The sequence below is a fragment of the Anoplopoma fimbria genome, unplaced genomic scaffold, assembly GCF_027596085.1.
Source record: "Anoplopoma fimbria isolate UVic2021 breed Golden Eagle Sablefish unplaced genomic scaffold, Afim_UVic_2022 Un_contig_13699_pilon_pilon, whole genome shotgun sequence".
In the NCBI taxonomy this organism is placed as follows: Eukaryota; Metazoa; Chordata; class Actinopteri; order Perciformes; family Anoplopomatidae; genus Anoplopoma; species Anoplopoma fimbria.
In genome coordinates this window covers 35,001-56,487 of record NW_026554456.1, presented here as the reverse complement: position 1 = coordinate 56,487, position 21,487 = coordinate 35,001, and the positions used below count along the sequence as shown (strand labels likewise).

Genomic DNA, 21,487 nt, shown 5'->3' with positions numbered 1-21,487 from the left:
GTAGTTCTGTTAAGATAAAGTCTGCAGTGCTGAAGGCTTATGAAGCATATCGCCAACGTGTTCGCGCTTGGGAAAGGGAAAGTGTCCAGACCTATGTTGAGTTTGTTCGGGATTTAACTACCCATTTAACTACCCATTTAACTACCCATTTAACTACCATTTAACATTTAACTACCATTTAACTATTTAACTACCCATTTAACTACCCATTTAACTACACATTTAACTACCCATTTAACTACCCATTTAACTACACATTTAACTACCCATTTAACTACCCATTTAACTACACATTTAACTACCCATTTAACTACACATTTAACTACCCATTTAACTACCCATTTAACTACACATTTAACTACACATTTAACTACCCATTTAACTACCCATTTAACTACCCATTTAACTACCCATTTAACTACCCATTTAACTACCCATTTAACTACACATTTAACTACCCATTTAACTACCCATTTAACTACACATTTAACTACACATTTAACTACCCATTTAACTACACATTTAATACCCGTTTTAAACGTTGGCTGGCTGCGCTGGATATATCTACTTTTGATGAGTTGTGTGAGTTAGTGATTTTGGAGCAGTTTAAGAATACGCTACCTGGTTTGATTGCGACCTACATTAGTGAACGGAAGGTTGCTCTGCTGCAGAAGCTGCTCCATGAGGGTGATGACTCTGCGGTGAAACAGGTTAGTGTTCCGGGACGTCTGGCATGTTTAGATCCGAGGCTCACTCACGGAGCAATGTTGACACCAGTAGAACCTGTTACTGTTGTCGTGAGATGGGCCATGTGAAGGCTGGTTGTCCGGTGTTGTGGTCTAAACATAGGGGGAGCAGCTATAATGTTAAGGGTTAGGGTTAGGGGCTGTGGTTCTAACGGGTTCCCCTCTGTCCGTGAGCCGGAGGTTCTGAAGCATACGCTCCTTTCATTCGAAGTGGTTTTGTCCCGGTTACAGTCTTGAGGGACACAGGGTTATGATATGATATGATATGATATGATATGATATGATATGATATGACTCCTATATGACTGAGTCAGTGGACCGTGTTCTCAGTGAGGGATGGGGTTGGCGGTTCTACCCATAGACATCATATAGGTGATATATGATGTCTATGGTTCTACCCGGGCCTTTCATAAGGTGGTCCTGGACTGTGAGCTCGTGCAGGGTGAGGTAGCTGTGGGAGTGCGGCCGGCGTTGCCTATAGAGGGGGTTATGCTCCTCCCTCACCTGTATATACACACACACACACACACACACATATATATATATATATATATATATATATTTATACCACGGTCTGCGGGAATACTCGATTCTGATTGGCTGCAGGGTGTGCATTAACTCCTGATATACGGACACCTGGACAAGTAGTTCCGTCAAATTGTCTGTTTACCGTTCTCAATTAATGCGCGCTGGCGTATCGTCTCTAAAATTAGTAACCATAACAACGGGACCGCAGTCAAAGCCGTTTACAATGCAAGCCTCGACCATGAAAGCTGAGCGGACTATAATACCTCCCGTTCTAAAGTCCTAGCTATGGTTCGTCCTAATTACTGGAGGAGTGAACAACGTTTCCGTTGCATGAGAACCCAACGGGCGTGTAATGGTGGTTCCGGGTATTAGTCAGACTCTCAGGCGTAACCAGGGAAACAAAGTTATGCTTTGTGGAAAACTTTATATTTGAATTGTAAAACGCATGAAAATATAAATGAATGCTCTTAATTTGGTCACCGTTGGTAAGTGACCGTGGTATAAGCGGGATAATGCCCTTCGAGGTGTCCATTATCAGGAATTAATGGACTTCGCGTGTCTCTGTAGTTAAACATGAGATATAACTCGTTTGGGGGATTTCTAGTTTACATATATTATTAGTTCCTGTGCAAACTGGTTTGGCAGAGTTAAGTTTTCATAACTTTACATTTATATTGTTCAACTTTAACTTTGCACCAAGTTAGAGCCCTGCCTTTGTGCTTTAGACCGATTTGTTTTGCTTGTCTTTATTCCCTATTAAACACACTTGTTATAATTGCTATTATTGTGCAATCAAACTAACATTAAAGCAATATTTTATTCAAGGGACAACTGAGGAAACCCGGGCCCTCATTGCCTGTATGACTGGGTCAGGGATGGAGACAGGTTTGTGCTGTCTCCATCCATCATGATTCATATCTTATTGAAGAGGCAGTGTGTCACTCTGTGTCACTCTGTGTCACTCTGTGTCACTCTGTCTCACTCTGTGTCACTCTGTCTCACTCTGTGTCTCACTCTGTGTCACTCTGTGTTTATGTTTTTTCCAGGGACTTTGTAACCTCTTCTGACCTGGAGATAACAAACAGGCCAACAAGAAGCAGAACAACAACAAGTTTGCTGCAACAACCAGGGGCGGACTAATGGAGCCGCATCCGTCTGACTGAACCACTGCCAGCTGGGACCGTCTATTATGTATCATATTTATTGCTTATTTATGTGTTTTTACTATTTGATATTTATTAAACTGTTTTATAAATATGAATTGTCTATCAATTGTTGAAGTCTACCAGAATAAAGTTTCCCTCTGACCTCTGACCTGTTTGATCCGGTGCTTCCTGTTATTAATGTAATCTATTTATTTCATTGCTTGATAGGCAGTGTAAGAGCACACTATCCTCCCAGGTTCTGAGTCAAAAAGTGACAGTAGCCTACACGATGACTGAATACTTATGACCATGTGATATTTCAGTTTTTCTTTTTTAATAAATTTTCAAAAATTTCTGCATTTCTGTTTTTTTCTGTCACAAAAATGAACTTTTTCGATTTTAGCAAATGGCTGCAATGAAACAAAGGGTGAAAAATTTAAAGGGGTCTGAATACTTTCCGTACCCACTGTATATATGTATATATATATATATATATATATACATATATACACAGAGGTGTTGGTCCATCCCATGTATATGAAGGGTAGACTAAATATTAGAAACACCTCTCAGTATAACGTTACAGTTCAACAGCACCACAAACCAAGCTGACACAAAGAATAAATCACCACCTCTAAAACATTAAATACAGACTTTATACAATATTAAACTGCATTAGTTTTTAACCTAGGGGTGCCAAGTAAACTGTCAAGTCTCCATATAAATGATAGTAGACAGGTTAAACAGCATAGGATGATTAGACAAACGTACAAAGCTAGAGAGACAGGCTAACATGGCCCGTCCTCCTCAGCTGCTCTATAAAGCACACCGACAGCAACCAGCCTCTGATCCATTGTGATGTCCTCATCATTTTATATATTATTATATTATATCATTATATATTATATCATTTTCGTTTCATTATATTATATATTATATCATTATATATTATAATTATATCATTTTCGTTTTATTGTCAATATATATGACAGTGAAGATAACCGGAGTAGACAGGACCAGAGCCGAGCTGAGTTGCTGACGTCATCAAGTTCGCTGCTGTTCCGATTGCAGAATGACGTAATGACGTACTGACGTACTGATGTAATGACGTACTGATGTAATGACGTACTGATGTAATGACGTAATGATGTAATGACGTAATGATGTAATGACGTACTGATGTAATGACGTAATGATGTAATGACGTACTGACGTAATGACGTACTGACGTACTGATGTAATGACGTACTGATGTAATGACGTAATGATGTAATGACGTACTGACGTAATGACGTAATGATGTAATGACGTACTGATGTAATGACGTAATGATGTAATGACGTACTGATGTAATGACGTAATGATGTAATGACGTAATGATGTAATGACGTACTGATGTAATGACGTAATGACGTAATGATGTAATGATGTAATGATGTAATGATGATAAATGACGTACTGATGTAATGACGTAATGATGTAATGACGTAATGATGTAATGACGTAATGACGTAATGATGTAATGACGTAATGATGTAATGACGTAATGATGTAATGATGTAATGACGTAATGATGTAATGACGTAATGATGTAATGACGTAATGATGTAATGACGTAATGATGTAATGACGTAATGACGTACTGATGTAATGACGTAATGATGTAATGACGTACTGATGTAATGACGTAATGATGTAATGACGTACTGATGTAATGACGTAATGATGTAATGACGTAATGATGTAATGACGTACTGATGTAATGACGTAATGATGTAATGACGTAATGACGTAATGACGTAATGACGTAATGACGTACTGATGTAATGACGTAATGATGTAATGACGTAATGATGTAATGACGTACTGACGTAATGACGTAATGATGTAATGACGTACTGACGTAATGACGTAATGATGTAATGACGTACTGATGTAATGACGTAATGACGTAATGACGTAATGATAATGACGTATGACGTAATGATGTAATGACGTAATGACGTAATGACGTAATGACGTAATGACGTACTGACGTAATGACGTAATGACGTAATGACGTAATGATGTAATGACGTAATGATGTAATGACGTACTGACGTAATGACGTAATGACGTAATGACGTAATGACGTACTGACGTAATGACGTACTGATGTAATGACGTAATGATGTAATGACGTACTGATGTAATGACGTAATGACGTAATGACGTAATGATGTAATGACGTACTGACGTAATGACGTAATGACGTAATGACGTAATGACGTAATGACGTAATGATGTAATGACGTACTGACGTAATGACGTAATGATGTAATGACGTACTGATGTAATGACGTAATGACGTAATGACGTAATGATGTAATGACGTACTGACGTAATGACGTAATGATGTAATGACGTACTGATGTAATGACGTAATGACGTAATGACGTAATGACGTAATGACGTACTGATGTAATGACGTACTGATGTAATGACGTACTGATGTAATGACGTAATGACGTAATGACGTAATGACGTAATGACGTAATGACGTAATGACGTACTGACGTAATGATGTAATGACGTACTGATGTAATGACGTAATGATGTAATGACGTACTGACGTACTGATGTAATGACGTACTGATGTAATGACGTAATGATGTAATGACGTACTGACGTAATGACGTAATGATGTAATGACGTACTGATGTAATGACGTAATGACGATGTAATGGCGTAATGATGTAATGACGTAATGACGTAATGACGTACTGACGTAATGACGTACTGACGTAATGACGTAATGACGTAATGACGTAATGACGTAATGATGTAATGACGTACTGATGTAATGACGTAATGATGTAATGACGTAATGATGTAATGACGTAATGACGTAATGACGTACTGATGTAATGACGTAATGACGTAATGACGTACTGCGTCCTCGGGAGTTTGTACTCCCGAGTCGAACTATCCAAGTCTGAACTAGCAAGTTTGCAAGTCCACACTTGACAATACTTGGTATTGAGAAAGGGCCTGACAGGGAGTATGGAACTACTGACAGTATGGAGGAAGAACTGTGACAGGTTCATTTAATTTTGATATATTTTTCCACAAATATGTATTAAATTATTCCCCATAGTCTATTCTCTTCATTTCATAGCTTTTCACTTGGTTGCGCTGCTTCCAGCCTCAGGTCGAGATTGGATGGCTGGCCTTTACGTTAGAGCTGCAAATTTCCCCGCTGCGGGACTAATAAAGGATTATCTTATCTTATCTTATCCAATCATATTTCAGCCGTCATGTGTTGCTAGGGTCCAAGAAATCTGCCCTCAGGCCTTCAGAATCAACAGTGAAGGCGCCTGTAGCTTAAAGTGAACGGAATCTAAACTGTGGTGTTAACCAATCAGATTTCGAGTTGGCGACACCGGGGCCAGCGTGCAGGCGTACAATGACGTCAGCACGGGCACGTCTTCTGATTGGATGCGCACTAGTGAGAGACATATATAGTTATAGTAAACATTATTATGATTGTACATATATAGTTATAGTAAACATTATTATGATTGTACACATATATAGTTATAGTAAACATTATTATGATTGTACATATATAGTTATAATAAACATTATTATGATTGTACATGTATAGTTATAATAAACATTATTATGATTGTACATATATAGTTATAATAAACATTATTATGATTGTACATGTATAGTTATAGTAAACATTATTATGATTGTACATATATAGTTATAATAAACATTATTATGATTGTACATATATAGTTATAATAAACATTATTATGATTGTACATATATAGTTATAATAAACATAAACATTATTATGATTGTACATATATAGTTATAATAAACATTATTATGATTGTACATGTATAGTTATAGTAAACATTATTATGATTGTACATATATGTTACTGGAAGCTCTTCTATTTCTCCACTGCCTTCAACACCATCCAGCCTTTTCTTCTGAGGCACAAGCCGGAGCTGACGGGGGTGGACCTGGACTACACCACCTCACTGCATGGATCCTGGACTACACCACCTCACTGCATGGATCCTGGACTACACCACCTCACTGCATGGATCCTGGACTACACCACCTCACTGCATGGATCCTGGACTACACCACCTCACTGCATGGATCCTGGACTACACCACCTCACTGCATGGATCCTGGACTACACCACCTCACTGCATGGATCCTGGACTACACCACCTCACTGCATGGATCCTGGACTACACCACCTCACTGCATGGATCCTGGACTACACCACCTCACTGCATGGATCCTGGACTACACCACCTCACTGCATGGATCCTGGACTACACCACCTCACTGCATGGATGTATATGTTGTTTTATGAGCCTCTGTGTTGCATGTCTTACTGGTCCTTCTCTCTTCTTTTATTGTTTCTGTAACCTTTGTAAAGGATAAATCATTTTTTTGTCATTTGAATGTTATATTCTCTTTTTAGGGGGCCTTTGAAACATCTATCCAGAGACTACAGATGACAATGTTGATGGTGATGATGATGATGATGATGATGATGATGTGATGATGATGATGATGGTGATGATGATGATGATGATGGTGATGATGATGATGATGGTGATGATGATGATGATGATGATGATGATGATGATGATGATGATGATGATGATGATGATGATGATGATGATGATGATGATGATGATGATGGTGATGATGATGATGATGATGATGGTGATGATGATGATGATGATGGTGATGGTGATGATGATGATGATGATGATGGTGATGATGATGATGGTGATGGTGATGATGATGATGATGGTGATGATGATGATGTTGATGATGATGATGGTGATGATGATGATGATGATGATGATGATGATGATGATGGTGATGATGATGATGATGATGGTGATGATGATGATGATGGTGATGATGGTGGTGATGATGATGGTGATGATGATGATGGTGATGATGGTGGTGATGATGGTGGTGATGATGATGGTGATGATGATGATGATGGTGATGATGATGATGATGGTGATGATGATGATGATGATGATGGTGATGATGATGATGGTGATGGTAAGGGGCGGCTGTGGCATAGTGGAGAGCAAGGTAGTTCTCCATTCAGAGGATCGGTGGTTCGATACCTGGCTTCAGCAGTCCATGTGTCCTTGGGCAAGACACTTAACCCCAAGTTGCTCCTGAAGGCCATCGGTGTGGACTGATGATGAATGTTAGTTAGAGTCTGATGGTGGCACCTTGATGGTAGCCTGTCATCAGTGTGTGAATGGGTGAATGATATGTAACATACTACTGACTGTAAGTCGCTTTGGAGAAAAGCCTCTGCTAAATGACTGTAATGTCATGTAATGTAATGATGATGGTGGTGATGATGATGATGATGGTGATGATGATGGTGGTGATGATGATGGTGATGATGATGATGAGTTAGTGTATTAGTATTATTGTAAATCAGTACTATTAAATACAGACCTGATATTCCTCTGTTCTCCAGTGGGAGGAGCTAAAGACCAGCAGGTTCTTCTGGTTTCTAACACTAAACAACAAAGAGATACTGCAGTAAAAATACTAATACCAAAGTAATAGTACACAAAATGAACAGCACCAAAGTATACTTAAAGTACCAAAAATACACATTATTCAGAGTAATATTATATTATTACATTAATGTCACTGTAATGTTGCAGCTCATTTAATAACTTTATATTCTGCTGGTTGTATAATCAATAATAATACATCAACATTTATTAGATGAACAATAATCTGAATCTGTAAAGTAACTAATGAGCCGACTAGTCACTCTTAAGCACCAGACTATTCAGACAGTTAGACAGACAGACAGACAGACAGTTAGAGAGAGACGGGCAGACAGACAGGCAGACAGACAGACAGACAGACAGACAGACAGACAGACAGACAGTTGGCTCCTCCCTTCCTCCCTTCCTCTCAGAATCAGACAGACAGACAGACAGACAGTTGGCTCCTCCCTTCCTCCCTTCCTCTCAGAATCAGACTCTGGTGAATGAAGGTAAGAATCAGCTGCTTTATGATTTTCTAGCTGAACGAGTCGTGTTTTATTCTGAAGGATGATTCAGACGCTTATCAATCAGATTATTGATCCGTTTGAAACATTGAAAACATCACTTAATTTCCTTCCTGAATGATGATGCTACTACATATCTGGTTTTAATTATTGATCTGTAGTGTGACACTGCAGGAAACCTGATCCATGTCATTTGGACCTGGTTCAACATGTAGAACAGGTTTAAAGACGAGGTTCTGTTCAACGGAACGTTTAATATATGTTTTAATTAAGTTTTATTTATGCTTTAATTATGTTTTATTTATGTTTTATTTATGTTTTAATTATGTTTTATTTATGTTTTAATTATGTTTTATTTATGTTTTAATTATGTTTAAATTATGTTTTATTGATGTTTTAATTTTGTTTTATATATGTTTTATCGATTGTTTTATTTCATGTTTTATTGATTGATTTATTTATGTTTTAATTATGTTTTATCGATTTTATTGACGTTTTTTGATGTTCTATTGAGGAGAGGAGAAACAAGAAGGAGAGAGGAGGATGTTCTCCAAACTGAAGAACCCTGCAAAGATCTGGAAGAACCGCAGACAAAAGAACCACACTGAGACTAAAGGTCAGAACCAACAGAACCCCACATAGAACACCATCAGGCCAGAACCAACAGAACCCCACATAGAACACCATTAAGTCAGAACCAACAGAACCTCAGATAGAACACAATCAGGTCAGAACCAACAGAACCTTAGATAGAACACAATCAGGTCAGAACCAACAGAACCTTAGATAGAACACCATTAGGAGAGAACCAACAGACCTTAGATAGAACACAATCAGGTTGGAACCAAGAGAACCTTAGATAGAACACAATCAGGTCGGAACAAACAGAAGCTTAGATAGAACATCATTAAGTCAGAACCAACAGAACCTTAGATAGAACACAATCAGGTCAGAACCAACAGAACCTTAGATAGAACACCATTAGGTGAGAACCAACAGAACCTTAGATATAACACAATCAGGTTGGAACCAAGAGAACCTTAGATAGAACACCATTAGGTCAGAACCAACAAAACCTTAGATATAACACAATCAGGTCGGAACCAACAGAACCATCAGTTTGACCTTAGTGTCCTGTAGGCTCACAGGTCCTGAAGGGTCCTAAGGGTCCTGAAGTACCCTTTCTGTGCACATTTACATTACATGACATTACATTACAGTCATTTAGCAGACGCTTTTATCCAAAGCGACTTACAGGAAGTGTATTCAACATAGGTATTCAAGAGAACTACTAGTCACCAGAAGTCATCAGTGCATCTCCTTTCTTAAACAAGCATCTAAGAGCAGAAACCAGAGCAAAAGTACAGAAACAAACTAATATGAATACAATAAGTGCTCAGAGGAAGGCTCAGGGTAGTACTTCTTTATCAGGGTAGTACTTCTTTATCAGGTAGTACTTCTTTATCAGTAGTACTTCTTTATCAGGTAGTGCTTCTTTATCAGGTAGTACTTCTTTATCAGTAGTACTTCTTTATCAGGTAGTACTTCTTTATCAGTAGTACTTCTTTATCAGTAGTACTTCTTTATCAGGTAGTGCTTCTTTATCAGGTAGTACTTCTTTATCAGTAGTACTTCTTTATCAGGTAGTACTTCTTTATCAGTAGTACTTCTTTATCAGGGTAGTCCTTCTTTATCAGGTAGTACTTCTTTATCAGGTAGTACTTCTTTATCAGGTAGTACTTCTTTATCAGGTAGTACTTCTTGAAGAGGTGAGGTTAAAGATGGGCAGTGACTCTGCTGTCCTGAGGTCAGTGGGGAGTTCATTCCTCCACTGAGGGGTCAGGACAGGAAGAAGCTGTGACCGGGTGGATCGGCTGCAGGGACCTCTGAGCGACGGGGCAACCAGTCGCCCGAGGCAGCAGAGAGGAGTGGTGGGGGGGTGAGATAGGAAGGAGCTGTTCCTTTACTAGCGTACTAGCTTTGTGTTGTCAGAGTTTGAGGTCCTGAAGGAACTCATTCATAATAACACAAGAATGTTCTGTTTGTTGCAGAGGATGAGTTGTTCTCTGAGGAGGTTCCTGAGCAGGAGGAGGAGCAGTTGGAGGAGGTCGGCAGGAGGCTGATCATCAGGGAGGAGCAGCTGTTCAGTCAGGACTCCCCCAGTGAAGAGGAGGAGGACCAGCTGCAGAAAGACTTTGAGGCTCTGAGACTACAGATGTGGATGGCCGTTGACAACACCTTCACCACCTCCACCTCCTCCACCTTTACCACCATCGCCTCCTCCTCCTCCACCGCCTCCTCCTCCTCCTCCTCAGGGCAGTTGAAGGTCCTGAGGAGTGCTGTGGCCTCCATCCAGCAGCAGGAGATGCAGGACCGGCTCTGGACAGGTTGTCTTGAGGAACGGGTCCCAGTGTGGCGTCCTCAGAAGTGTCTCAGGACTCACAACACTCTGCTGCATCACCTGGTGGAGTCCAGACTGATGAAGGCTGCTGAGGATGACTGCAGAGAACCTGAAGAACTGTCCTCTCCTCTGAAGAGACAGGTGAGTCATCAACCTGCAGGTGTGTTTTATGGAGAACCTATGTTACTAAACCACTTGTACAGGTGTGTCTTATGGAGAACCTATGTTACTAATACACCTGTGCAGGTGTGTCGTATGGACAACCTATGTTACTAAACCACCTGTACAGGTGTGTCTTATGGAGAACCTATGTTACTAAACCACCTGTACAGGTGTGTCTTATGGAGAACCTATGTTACTAATACACCTGTGCAGGTGTGTCGTATGGAGAACCTATGTTACTAAACCACCTGTACAGGTGTGTCTTATGGAGAACCTATGTTACTAATACACCTGTGCAGGTGTGTCGTATGGGGAAGCGTATGAAGGAGGACCTGCTGACGGTGGTGAGGACGGTTCAGGACTGTTACCCTCCACAGATGGACATCCTGAACCTGTACGCCGGACTCTTCCACCAGAACTTCTCTGCTCGGCTGACTGAACTCGCTGCTCCGGGTGTGGAAATAGACAACTGCTGCTACCTGCTCCTCTGGATCAACCACTATTATCCACAGTGAGTCCATCACATCTTCACCTCCTGTATAACTGAATCTGTAACACCGACCGGATCAGCGATCATTCAGAGTCTTCAGGGTCTCAGCTGGACGGATTAAAGAACTAAATCAGTTTCACATCTGGACCCTCAAACATCTTCAGGTTTGGATGTTTGAGAATCTGGTTCAGCCTCCTGATTCTTCTTTTACCATGTTTATATTTTCATCTTATAACTGACTCACATTTGATAATTTAGACAATAAAGAAAGGGATGAATGCAGCTGATATAATATTATGAGACCAGACTTTATTGATCTCTGAGGATAAATCGTTTAAATAAGAGACATTATGGAGATTCAATTCTTCACCATGAGAACATGTATACAGGTAAGAGTACGATAGGTACAATAGACATGGTAATAATACATAATAAAGTATATAATGTCATATATATGTATTATATGTACAGAATATGTACTACAGTCAACCTTTATCGTTATACTATACAGACCTTTTCTAATAACTCAATAATAAAACTTAATTTCATCAGAGATCCACTGATCTGGGGCCAGTTTAGCTGTGACATCTCAGGGGAGTTTGTTTCCTCCTGCAGTGAAATATTAAACCATGAAGAACTGCAGGGAAAGATCAAGACGGCCTGTCTGGGTTCTCTGCTGATGCAGGACCACCTTAACCGCCTGGAGGACCAGTACCTGACCCACACTGAGGTACAGACCAGCAGACCGATGGGTCCTGGTCCCAGTCAGGGGAGTCCTGTAATGTTATTTAGTGTTACTTTACTTTAACACTTGTTGTTTCTCAGATTGTTGTTATGTTGTCATAAAGTTTTTAAAAAGTTAGTTTATCTTAAGTTTATCTTTAAATGTCGTCTGTGAGTAAAGTGAAAGTGTTGGTCAAATAAAGTAAAGCCAGTGGAAGTATTCACAGTGAAAGGAGTAGAAGTGTCTGTTGAAGTGTTCACACTGAAAGGAGTTGAAGTGTGTTTCCTTCCTTCAGGACAAAGTGAAGCTGTGGCTGAACGCAGCTCTGAAAAAAGAAGAGGAGAGCTGGCTGAGCGGCCAGAAACCTGAACTCATAGACCAGTACTGCTTCAGTCCACTGGCTATGGATGTCATACAGGTGAGACACAGGTGTGACACATCCAGGTAGTGTTGCAGGTTTACCTGGACATGTCTCTGTGTTTGTGTGTCCAGGTGATGAACAGCTCCCTGAGCGACTTCAACTGTGTGATCAGAGAGCAGAGCAAAGCTCAGAGGATCACCGCTCACCTGGACGGCTTCCTCAGCAGGTAGAATACTTATGGGGCTCGTTGATCCAGGTGTGAGGTTAGAGTACTAACAGGGATCATACAGGTGTGAGGTTAGGGTACTAACAGGGCTCATACAGGTGTGAGGTTAGAGTAATATCGGGGATCATACAGGTGTGAGGTTAGAGTAATATCGGGGATCATACAGGTGTGAGGTTAGAGTACTAACAGGGATCATACAGGTGTGAGGTTAGAGTACTAACAGGGCTCATACAGGTGTGAGGTTAGAGTACTAACAGGGATCATACAGGTGTGAGGTTAGAGTAATATCGGGGATCATACAGGTGTGAGGTTAGGGTACTAACAGGGATCATACAGGTGTGAGGTTAGGGTACTAACAGGGCTCATACAGGTGTGTCGTTACATTAATACACTCTGTGTTTCAGCTATAAGACGTGTGTGGAGGAGTTTGTGAAGGGAAACCACGGCAACGCTGGCTCGATGATCAAAGCTCAGCTGGTCTGTGAGCAGCAGCTCAGGTACGACCTGAAGCATTCTTGGAAGTGTAGGAAGTCACTGCTAGATGAGGCAGTTGGTGGGAATGTGGACTCTGATTGGACGCTGTTTTCCTGCTCTTTCATTGGTTCTCTGTGACTGTCCTCAGGGATTACATCACAAGTCAAACTGGAAGTCTGTCGGAGCCGCAGAGACAAAGCTGTCTGGACAGTCTGTCGGCCCTGAAGGATTGTGGGTACAGGTGTTTCACCTGTCCTATCCACATCCAGCTGAAGGTACAAATACATCAAAAGTGAAGCTTTGATTCCTCTTTGCTTTAAAAGCCATGACCTTTGACTCTAAATGCAAAATTAGACTGTGTGTTTGTTCAAACGGGCCAAATGCTGGTAAGAAAGAGGATCCCAACGCTCAGGACCATAGAGGAGCATCGGTAGAGGAGGATCTGTAGAGGAGATCGGTAGAGGAAGATCGGTAGAGGAAGATCCGTAGAGGAGGATCTGCAGAGGAGGATCCGTAGAGGAGGATCCGTAGAGGAGGACCTGTTCAGAAGGATTGGTAGAGGAGGATCGGTAGAGGAGGATTGGTAGAGGAAGATCCGTAGAAGAGGATCCGTAGAGGAGGATCGGTAGAGGAGGATCCGTAGAGGAGGATCGGTAGAGGAAGATCGGTAGAGGAGGATCGGTAGAGGAAGATTGGTAGAGGAAGATCAGTAGAGGAGGATCCGTAGAGGAGGATCCGCAGAGGAGGATCGGTAGAGGAGGATCGGTAAAGGAGGATCTGTAGAGGAGGATTGGTAGAGGAGGATCGGTAGAGGAGGATCGGTAAAGGAGGATCTGTAGAGGAGGATTGGTAGAGGAGGATCCGTAGAGGAGGATCCATAGAGGAGGACCTGTTCAGAAGGATTGGTAGAGGAGGATCGGTAGAAGAGGATCCGTAGAGGAGGATCGGTAGAGGAGGATCTGTAGAGGAGGATCCATAGAGGAGGACCTGTTCAGAAGGATTGGTAGAGGAGGATCGGTAGAGGAGGATTGGTAGCGGAAGATCCGTAGAAGAGGATCGGTAGAGGAGGATCCGTAGAAGAGGATCCGTAGAGGAGGATCGGTAGAGGAGGATCCGCAGAGTAGGATGCGTAGAGGAGGATCCGCAGAGGAGGATTGGTTCTGTGACAGATCAAAATGTTAATGTGACCTTTTTTGCATAGAATGAGCTGCATTCTTTCTCTCTCCGTTCATTTAGAGCTTCGATCCTCCGTCACCATATTATGTTTATTTCTCTGCTTGGTGTTCTTCATGTGAAGCTACATGAGTTTCCCTGAGAGTTTACCGCAGCAGGTCCAGGTCTGGCTGTACCACAGCAGGTCCAGGTCTGGCTGTACTTCAGCAGGTCTGGCTGTACCACAGCAGGTCCAGGTCTGGCTGTACTTCAGCAGGTCTGGCTGTACCGCAGCAGGTCCAGGTCTGGCTGTACTTCAGCAGGTCTGGCTGTACCACAGCAGGTCCAGGTCTGGCTGTACTTCAGCAGGTCTGGCTGTACCGCAGCAGGTCCAGGTCTGGCTGTACTTCAGCAGGTCCAGGTATAGCTGTTCTGCAGCTGTTGAGGCAGAAAACCATTGAAGAGACGAAGTTCTTGGAGTTTACAACCAGCGGGAATATTTTATTAAGGATGAGTTTGCAACAAAATTCAACACGTTAGTCCTTACATGATCTCTTATATAGCTTTAATCTCGCCCCCCTTCCATCACTTTCAGCCAATCACGTCTCGTCGATTGGACCATGACAAAGCACATCTGGCCTTTCACTCACGTACTGTTTTCCTTCATTAAATGTCAGGTTGTGATAACCTAAACGACAGGACTAATGTCACTCTCACCTCCCAACCCCTCCTGGCACGACTTTGGCACTTGTTTATGGGAATCGCTTGTCTCCCTCATTCCCACAGATGATCTTATCAAACAAGTTATTGGGGTTCAACATAACACGTTATATAAAGTTGTATAAAGTTGTATATTCGGTAGATTTTCCTCAACACAGCAGGTCCAGGTTCTGCGGTAGTCCTGTCCTGTAGGAGCCAACAGAAGCAGATCAACAGCATAGAGTAGAACCTGATCTGTGAGTGGAGCTTTGAGACCAGCTGCTTCTGGTTCCTCTAGTTAATGTGGATGTGGACTGGAAAGGGACTTCACTCTCACTCTGAGACAAACATCTGGTCCTTATGTTGACGGTTCCATTGTTTCATTGATTTAATTGAATAATGTTTGACCTTTTTTTAAACCTCTGAGACACCAGAGATGTAGAAGTTGTTTTGGTTGATGTTGGTCCATGACGGCATTCAGGGTGTAAATATGGTCTGAGGGACTTTGTGTTGCTGAACCTTCACAAAGCTGGAATTCATCTCCAGAGTTAAAGCTGGTGAGACTCCAGATGTTTCACAGAAACACTCAGAGTTTCAGGAGGACCAACTGGAGCTCCAGCGTCTCCTTCAGGACCAGTTCTTCTCCTGGTTTCAGTCTGAGATAGAATCAGAATCAGCTCTATTTGCCAAGTATGCGTACGCATACAAGGAATTTGACTTCGATTTTTTTTCTTGCAGTTGGGGGGGGGGGGGGGGGTGAAGGTGGACTTGTGGAACCTGCAGTAGAACACATTCAGGTTGTTCGCCAGTTGACGACCAAACGTCTCCTTTCTGTTGCACAACATTTTCCCGGAATCACATGAACCAATCAATCACATCTCATGACCAATAACCACTAACTGACGATGTGTTCAGGTGTCTTTCAGTCAGCTGTGGACCTCTGTCTGGTTGGACGGGTCACTTCCTGTTGTTGACTCTCTGCTGGACTACCTGAACCAGCAGCTGATCCACCTGACTGACCTAAAACCAGCCTGCAGACAGGTGAAAAGGATTACCTGTCTGCCTGTCCACCTGTCTGTCTGACTGACCACCTGTCTGTCTGTTTAGCTGTCTGTCTTTCCATCTGTCTGTCTGTTTACCTGTCTGTCTGACTGACTACCTGTCTCTCTGCAGTCCCTGCTGTGTGTCCTCCATCAGGACCTGGTTCTTCAGTATGTAAAGAGGATGATGAAGACCAGGATGAGGAGCAGAGAGCAGCAGGTGGGCGGAGCTCAGAGGATGAAGGAAGACGTCCAGAAGATCACTGACTTCTTCAGCGAGGGGGTGAGAGTCCACCTCAGGTCTTGGTCTGTCCTGATCCAGGTCTCCTGGTCTGTCCTGATCCAGGTCTCCTGGTTCCCAGCAGAAACTCTGGGACCCGTCACATGAAAACCTTCAGCCTGTCTCACAGTACCTTGTCTGTGTCCTCAGGGCTGTAGTGGTACTGTAGTAGTACTGTAGTAGTACTGTAGTAGTACTCTAGTAGTACTCTAACAGTACCTTGTCTGTGTCCTCAGGGCTGTAGTGGTACTGTAGTAGTACTATAGTAGTACTGTAGTAGTACTGTAGTAGTACTGTAGTAGTACTCTAACAGTACCTTGTCTGTGTCCTCAGGGCTGCTCTGAGTCCCTCTGGCTCAGTGAGGTTCTCTGCAGCCTCGCTGAGGTTCTCCGTCTTCAGGATCCTGAAAGTGTTCAGCTGGAGCTCGTGAGTCTGACCAGAAGGTTCCCAGACCTCAGGTACACAGAGACTACCAGAGAGTGTGTACTTGTACCTCTAATCATGTATGTTTGCTTTTGAACTGTGTTTATTGTTCTGGTATCTGCAAACAAACCGGGAATCTTTTCTGATTCGGATTCTGAGAGAGCCAAAGAACAAAACAGGAAAAGACAGAAAAGATTTTGTTTCGTTTACTTTTTATTATCGATGACATCAGCAAAAGCAGCTTCTCACCTCATTTACTTTTTAATAACTAAGAGTCTCAGACAGGAAGTCAGGGGGACAAACAGGACATGTAAAAACTAAACATCAGGTGTTCCTGAACTCACCTGAGCACACCTGAGCTCACCTGAGCACACCTGAACTCACCTGAGCACACCTGAGCTGAAGAAAGAGCCGTGTGTTCTGTGCGGTTTAAATAGGTCAGTTGATGTTCTCATATTCAAATACTGGAGCTGTGACCTGGATCAGCTGGATGACAAACACCTGGTTGCCATAGGAGATGCAGGTGTGGCTGGTTTGGTGTCAGGTGTCACAGGTGTGTGAAGAAAAAGAAAAACACTGAGAGGACTCGTGTTCATAAGAAAACCTGCAGCATCAGAGAGAAACTGCCTGTCTGACTGATATAATATACTATATATTAATAAACACTTTATCTCTGAACATTATATTGATAAACACTTTATCTCTAAACATTATATTGATAAACACTTTATAAACACGTTGTTGTTCCCCATAAAGAGATTTTGTTTCTGTATTAATCAATAAGGTGTTTTATTGATCCCCCCCCCTCTGTTTCTCCTCAGTGATGTTCATGTGTCAGCGCTGCTTTCTCTGAAAACCGGCCTATCGGCGGCTGACGTTCGCTCCATCAGGCGGAGCGTGGAGGAGAACCGCCTACTCGTTGTCTCCACCAATGAGAGTCCTCCGTTCTTCTCCAGGGTCAAAGTGAAATGGATCAATCAAAAGATCAGTCAGATGGGGCTGAAGCCCTAACTAGTTTCAGAATGTCGGTGAAGTAGAAGGTTCAGACTGGTTCATATGAATCCATCTTGTTTCTGTCGTCATGTGATCAGGACATTTAACTCTGAAGGTCATGTGACATGATGAAGGACGGAGAGCTGAAGAGAGAAGAAGAAGCAGCTCCTTTAGACTCCAGTCTGATGTGGAGTTCCTCAGGGTTCCAAGCTGGGTCCTCTTCAGGTCCTTTTGTAAGAAGCTTCTCTGGTAGAGAACGTGGTAGAGAACTGTTCTGTTCTAGAGTCAGAACCAGCTGTTTGTTCTGCAGGTCAGAGCAGAACATCTGAGACAAATGATGTGGAGCGTCACCAGACTCCACTGACGGGCCTTTATCAGCTGCTACATCACCATGGAAACAATGAAACCAGTCACACACACACACTCATTATACTACACATCCGTTATGTTGTTCATATTAACGAACACTATTATCCTCAAGAGTAAAATAATCATATGTAGAGGAACTGCACTAATATGTTCTAATATGTTCTAATAATAATAATAATTTATTCGCACATATATTGTACAGTAGGAAGAAACAAACATAATCACATGCTCACTAGGAGACTGATCCTGGTCAGTCTCCTCAAACTCACATTCTCTCAGACCATCTCGAACTTCACATAGCTCTTGTATACAAGTAGCAACACCCATACAATCAGCAACGGTATCATTACATATTAGAAAAAAAGACGTCTGTTATACGTCAACATATTTACATTAGTTGTGTACATGAGAAACTATTGGTTAAAAGCACGTCTGACTATACATCAATCCTTCAGAACACAGGCGAACTAAGGCATTATCGCTATTATGCACAGTGCACAGGAACATAGAGAAGCGAGATAATGACATTCAATATTAGCTGTTGACATAAGACTTGTCACAGTTCTTCCTCCATACTGTGGCGGCTGTGGCACATGAGGTAGAGCGCTTGTCCCGTAACCACAAGGTTGGTGGTTCAAACCCCTCTACCGGCAACATGCCGAGGTGTCCTTGAGCAAGACACCTAACCCAAAGTTGCTCCCCGGGCGCTTCATTGCAGCCCACTGCTCCTCCGGGATGGTTAAATGCAGAGAAATAATTTCCCCATTGTGGGACTAATAAAGGATTGATTATTATTATTATTATTATTATACTGTCAGTAGCTCCATACTCCTGTCACTCTCCCTCACTCACCTAATCAGCCTCATGCAGTGCACCTGTCTGCCACGCCCACCTCACCAGCACCATCCCTCTCACCTGCTCACTCTGCTGCACCTACACCCTGCAGTGTTTAAACCCCAGTCAGTCACACACTCGCTGCCAGATCATTGGTTGAATTTATGCAATTTCCCGTGGACTGCCTTCCCGTTGCCGACCCTGCCTGCTTGTCTGGACTTCCCTGCCTTGCCTGTGCCCCGGTCAACGACTCAGCCTTCTGTCCCCGACCACCGGATTCCTACCTTGCCTTTGCCTCAGTTAGCCACCTGAGCCTTTTGTCCCCGACCACGAGTTTAGCCTCCGCTTCCTCTGGTTTCCGTTTCCGACAGTGTAAATGTACACAGTTTAAATGTACACAGTGTAAATGTACACAGTTTAAATGTACACAGTGTAAATGTACACAGTTTAAATGTACACAGTGTAAATGTACACAGTTTAAATGTACACAGTGTAAATGTACACAGTTTAAATGTACACAGTGTAAATGTACACAGTGTAAATGTACACAGTTTAAATGTACACAGTGTAAATGTACACAGTTTAAATGGGAGGAAGTGAGTAAAATAAATTAATGTACAAACAATAAGACGGTCAGAACATTGTTGTTTGGCAACTTATAAACAATATAAAGTATTATAATGTGTAATATGCCAGCGAGCATCTTCACGTTTAAACATGACTATGGTCACCGGTGAACAGACGTTCAACAGTGAATATGTTTTTAATTCTTGTTTAATTTACAGACATCTGAAATATGACAGCTCATCTCCTGGAGGCTTTGACAACATTTAAAGAAGAAACGGGAGATTCTGTTGTGTGTATTTTCAATGTTGTGGGCGTGGTCTGCACTCAGCAGCAGGGGGAGAGGGTGTGGGAGTGGTTCATGAGAGAGGTGTGGGAGTGGTTCATGAGAGAGGTGTGGGAGTGGTTCATGAGAGAGGTGGTTCATGGGAGAGGTGGGAGTGTGGGAGTGGTTCATGAGAGAGGTGTGGGAGTGGTTCATGGGAGAGGTGTGGGAGTGGTTCATGGGAGAGGTGGGGAGTGGTTCATGGGAGAGGTGTGGGAGTGGTTCAGTGGTTCATGGGAGGGAGTGGTTCATGAGAGAGGTGTGGGAGTGGGAGAGGTGTGGGAGTGGTTCATGAGAGGGAGTGGTTCATGAGAGAGGTGTGGGAGTGGTTCATGAGAGGGAGTGGTTCATGAGAGAGGTGTGGGAGTGGTTCATGAGAGAGGTGTGGGAGTGGTTCATGGGAGAGGTGTGGGAGTGGTTCATGAGAGGGAGTGGTTCATGAGAGAGGTGTGGGAGTGGTTCATGGGAACAGCGCCTGTAGCAGCTGGAGCCTGGCGATGGGAGGAAACAGAGGGAGGGTTATTGCCAGGTTGAAATGAGTGAGCTTGTGGGGGCGATGGAGGGAGGCTGAGGTGAGGAACTTCCTGCGAGGAGCAGGAGTCGGTCGGACAGGCGCTGATGTCCACCCCTCTGCTCCCTGTCCCCGGGGTGGACGGCGAGGTGATCCTCCGCGAGGATAATGGCTGCCCCCAAGTCCCCAGGTCGGTGGCACCGCACCCATTCCGACGTCCCAGTCGGGAGGCCCTCCACAAACTGTTCAATAGTGATCCTCCCCAGCATCTTCTGCTCCCCAGCAGACTCCCTGGCTGTAGCCACCTGTTAGTCCCTCAGCCTCTGGGCATACATGAGGACGGTCGGTGGGTGTCCATGTCGTACCCCGGAACCGTCGCCGGTTCCGGGGTCCTCGGGGAGAAACCCGTCCTATCAAGGACGGCTTTCTTTATGTCCTGGAAGTGTCCCCGTGAGGCCGCTGGCAGGCCGAGCGCCGCAGCAGCAGGGGGAGCAGTTTGTCCTCCCCTGACAGCAGGGGGAGCAGTTTGTCCTCCCAGCAGGGGGAGCAGTGACAGCAGGGGGAGCAGTTTGTCCTCCCCTGACAGCAGGGGGAGCAGTTTGTCCTCCCCTGACAGCAGGGGGAGCAGGGACAGCAGGGGGAGCAGTTTGTCCTCCCTTGACAGCAGGGGGAGCAGTTTGTCCTCCCTTGACAGCAGGGGGAGCAGTTTGTCCTCCCTTGACAGCAGGGGGAGCAGTTTGTCCTCCCCTGACAGCAGGGGGAGCAGTTTGTCCTCCCCTGACAGCAGGGGGAGCAGTTTGTCCTCCCTTGACAGCAGGGTGATGGAGGGGGTGGAGCCGCCGCCCCGACCGGGCCAGCAGGCTCTCCAGGACCCGGGTCTGCCTCTCCGCCTGGCTGTGGAGCCTCCATCTGCCGCCGGGTCACCTCCGCCTGTTGCTGGTGCATGGCCGCGTCTCCC

General features: G+C 43.4%; 1 protein-coding gene across 1 annotated transcript; it reads left to right on the top strand.

Moving 5' to 3' along the window:
• Positions 1-9,015: 9,015 nt before the first annotated feature.
• LOC129088632 (tumor necrosis factor alpha-induced protein 2-like) lies at positions 9,016-17,944 on the top strand (the record flags this gene model as incomplete). The annotated part of the gene is made up of 12 exons (XM_054595969.1): positions 9,016-9,117; positions 10,553-11,043; positions 11,364-11,575; positions 12,170-12,284; positions 12,574-12,696; positions 12,771-12,865; positions 13,270-13,362; positions 13,488-13,614; positions 16,106-16,231; positions 16,364-16,513; positions 16,844-16,968; positions 17,755-17,944. Coding segments are annotated over 12 exons (1,949 nt in total), but the record flags the coding sequence as incomplete, so codon positions are not given.
• Between the last annotated feature and the right edge of the window lie 3,543 nt (positions 17,945-21,487).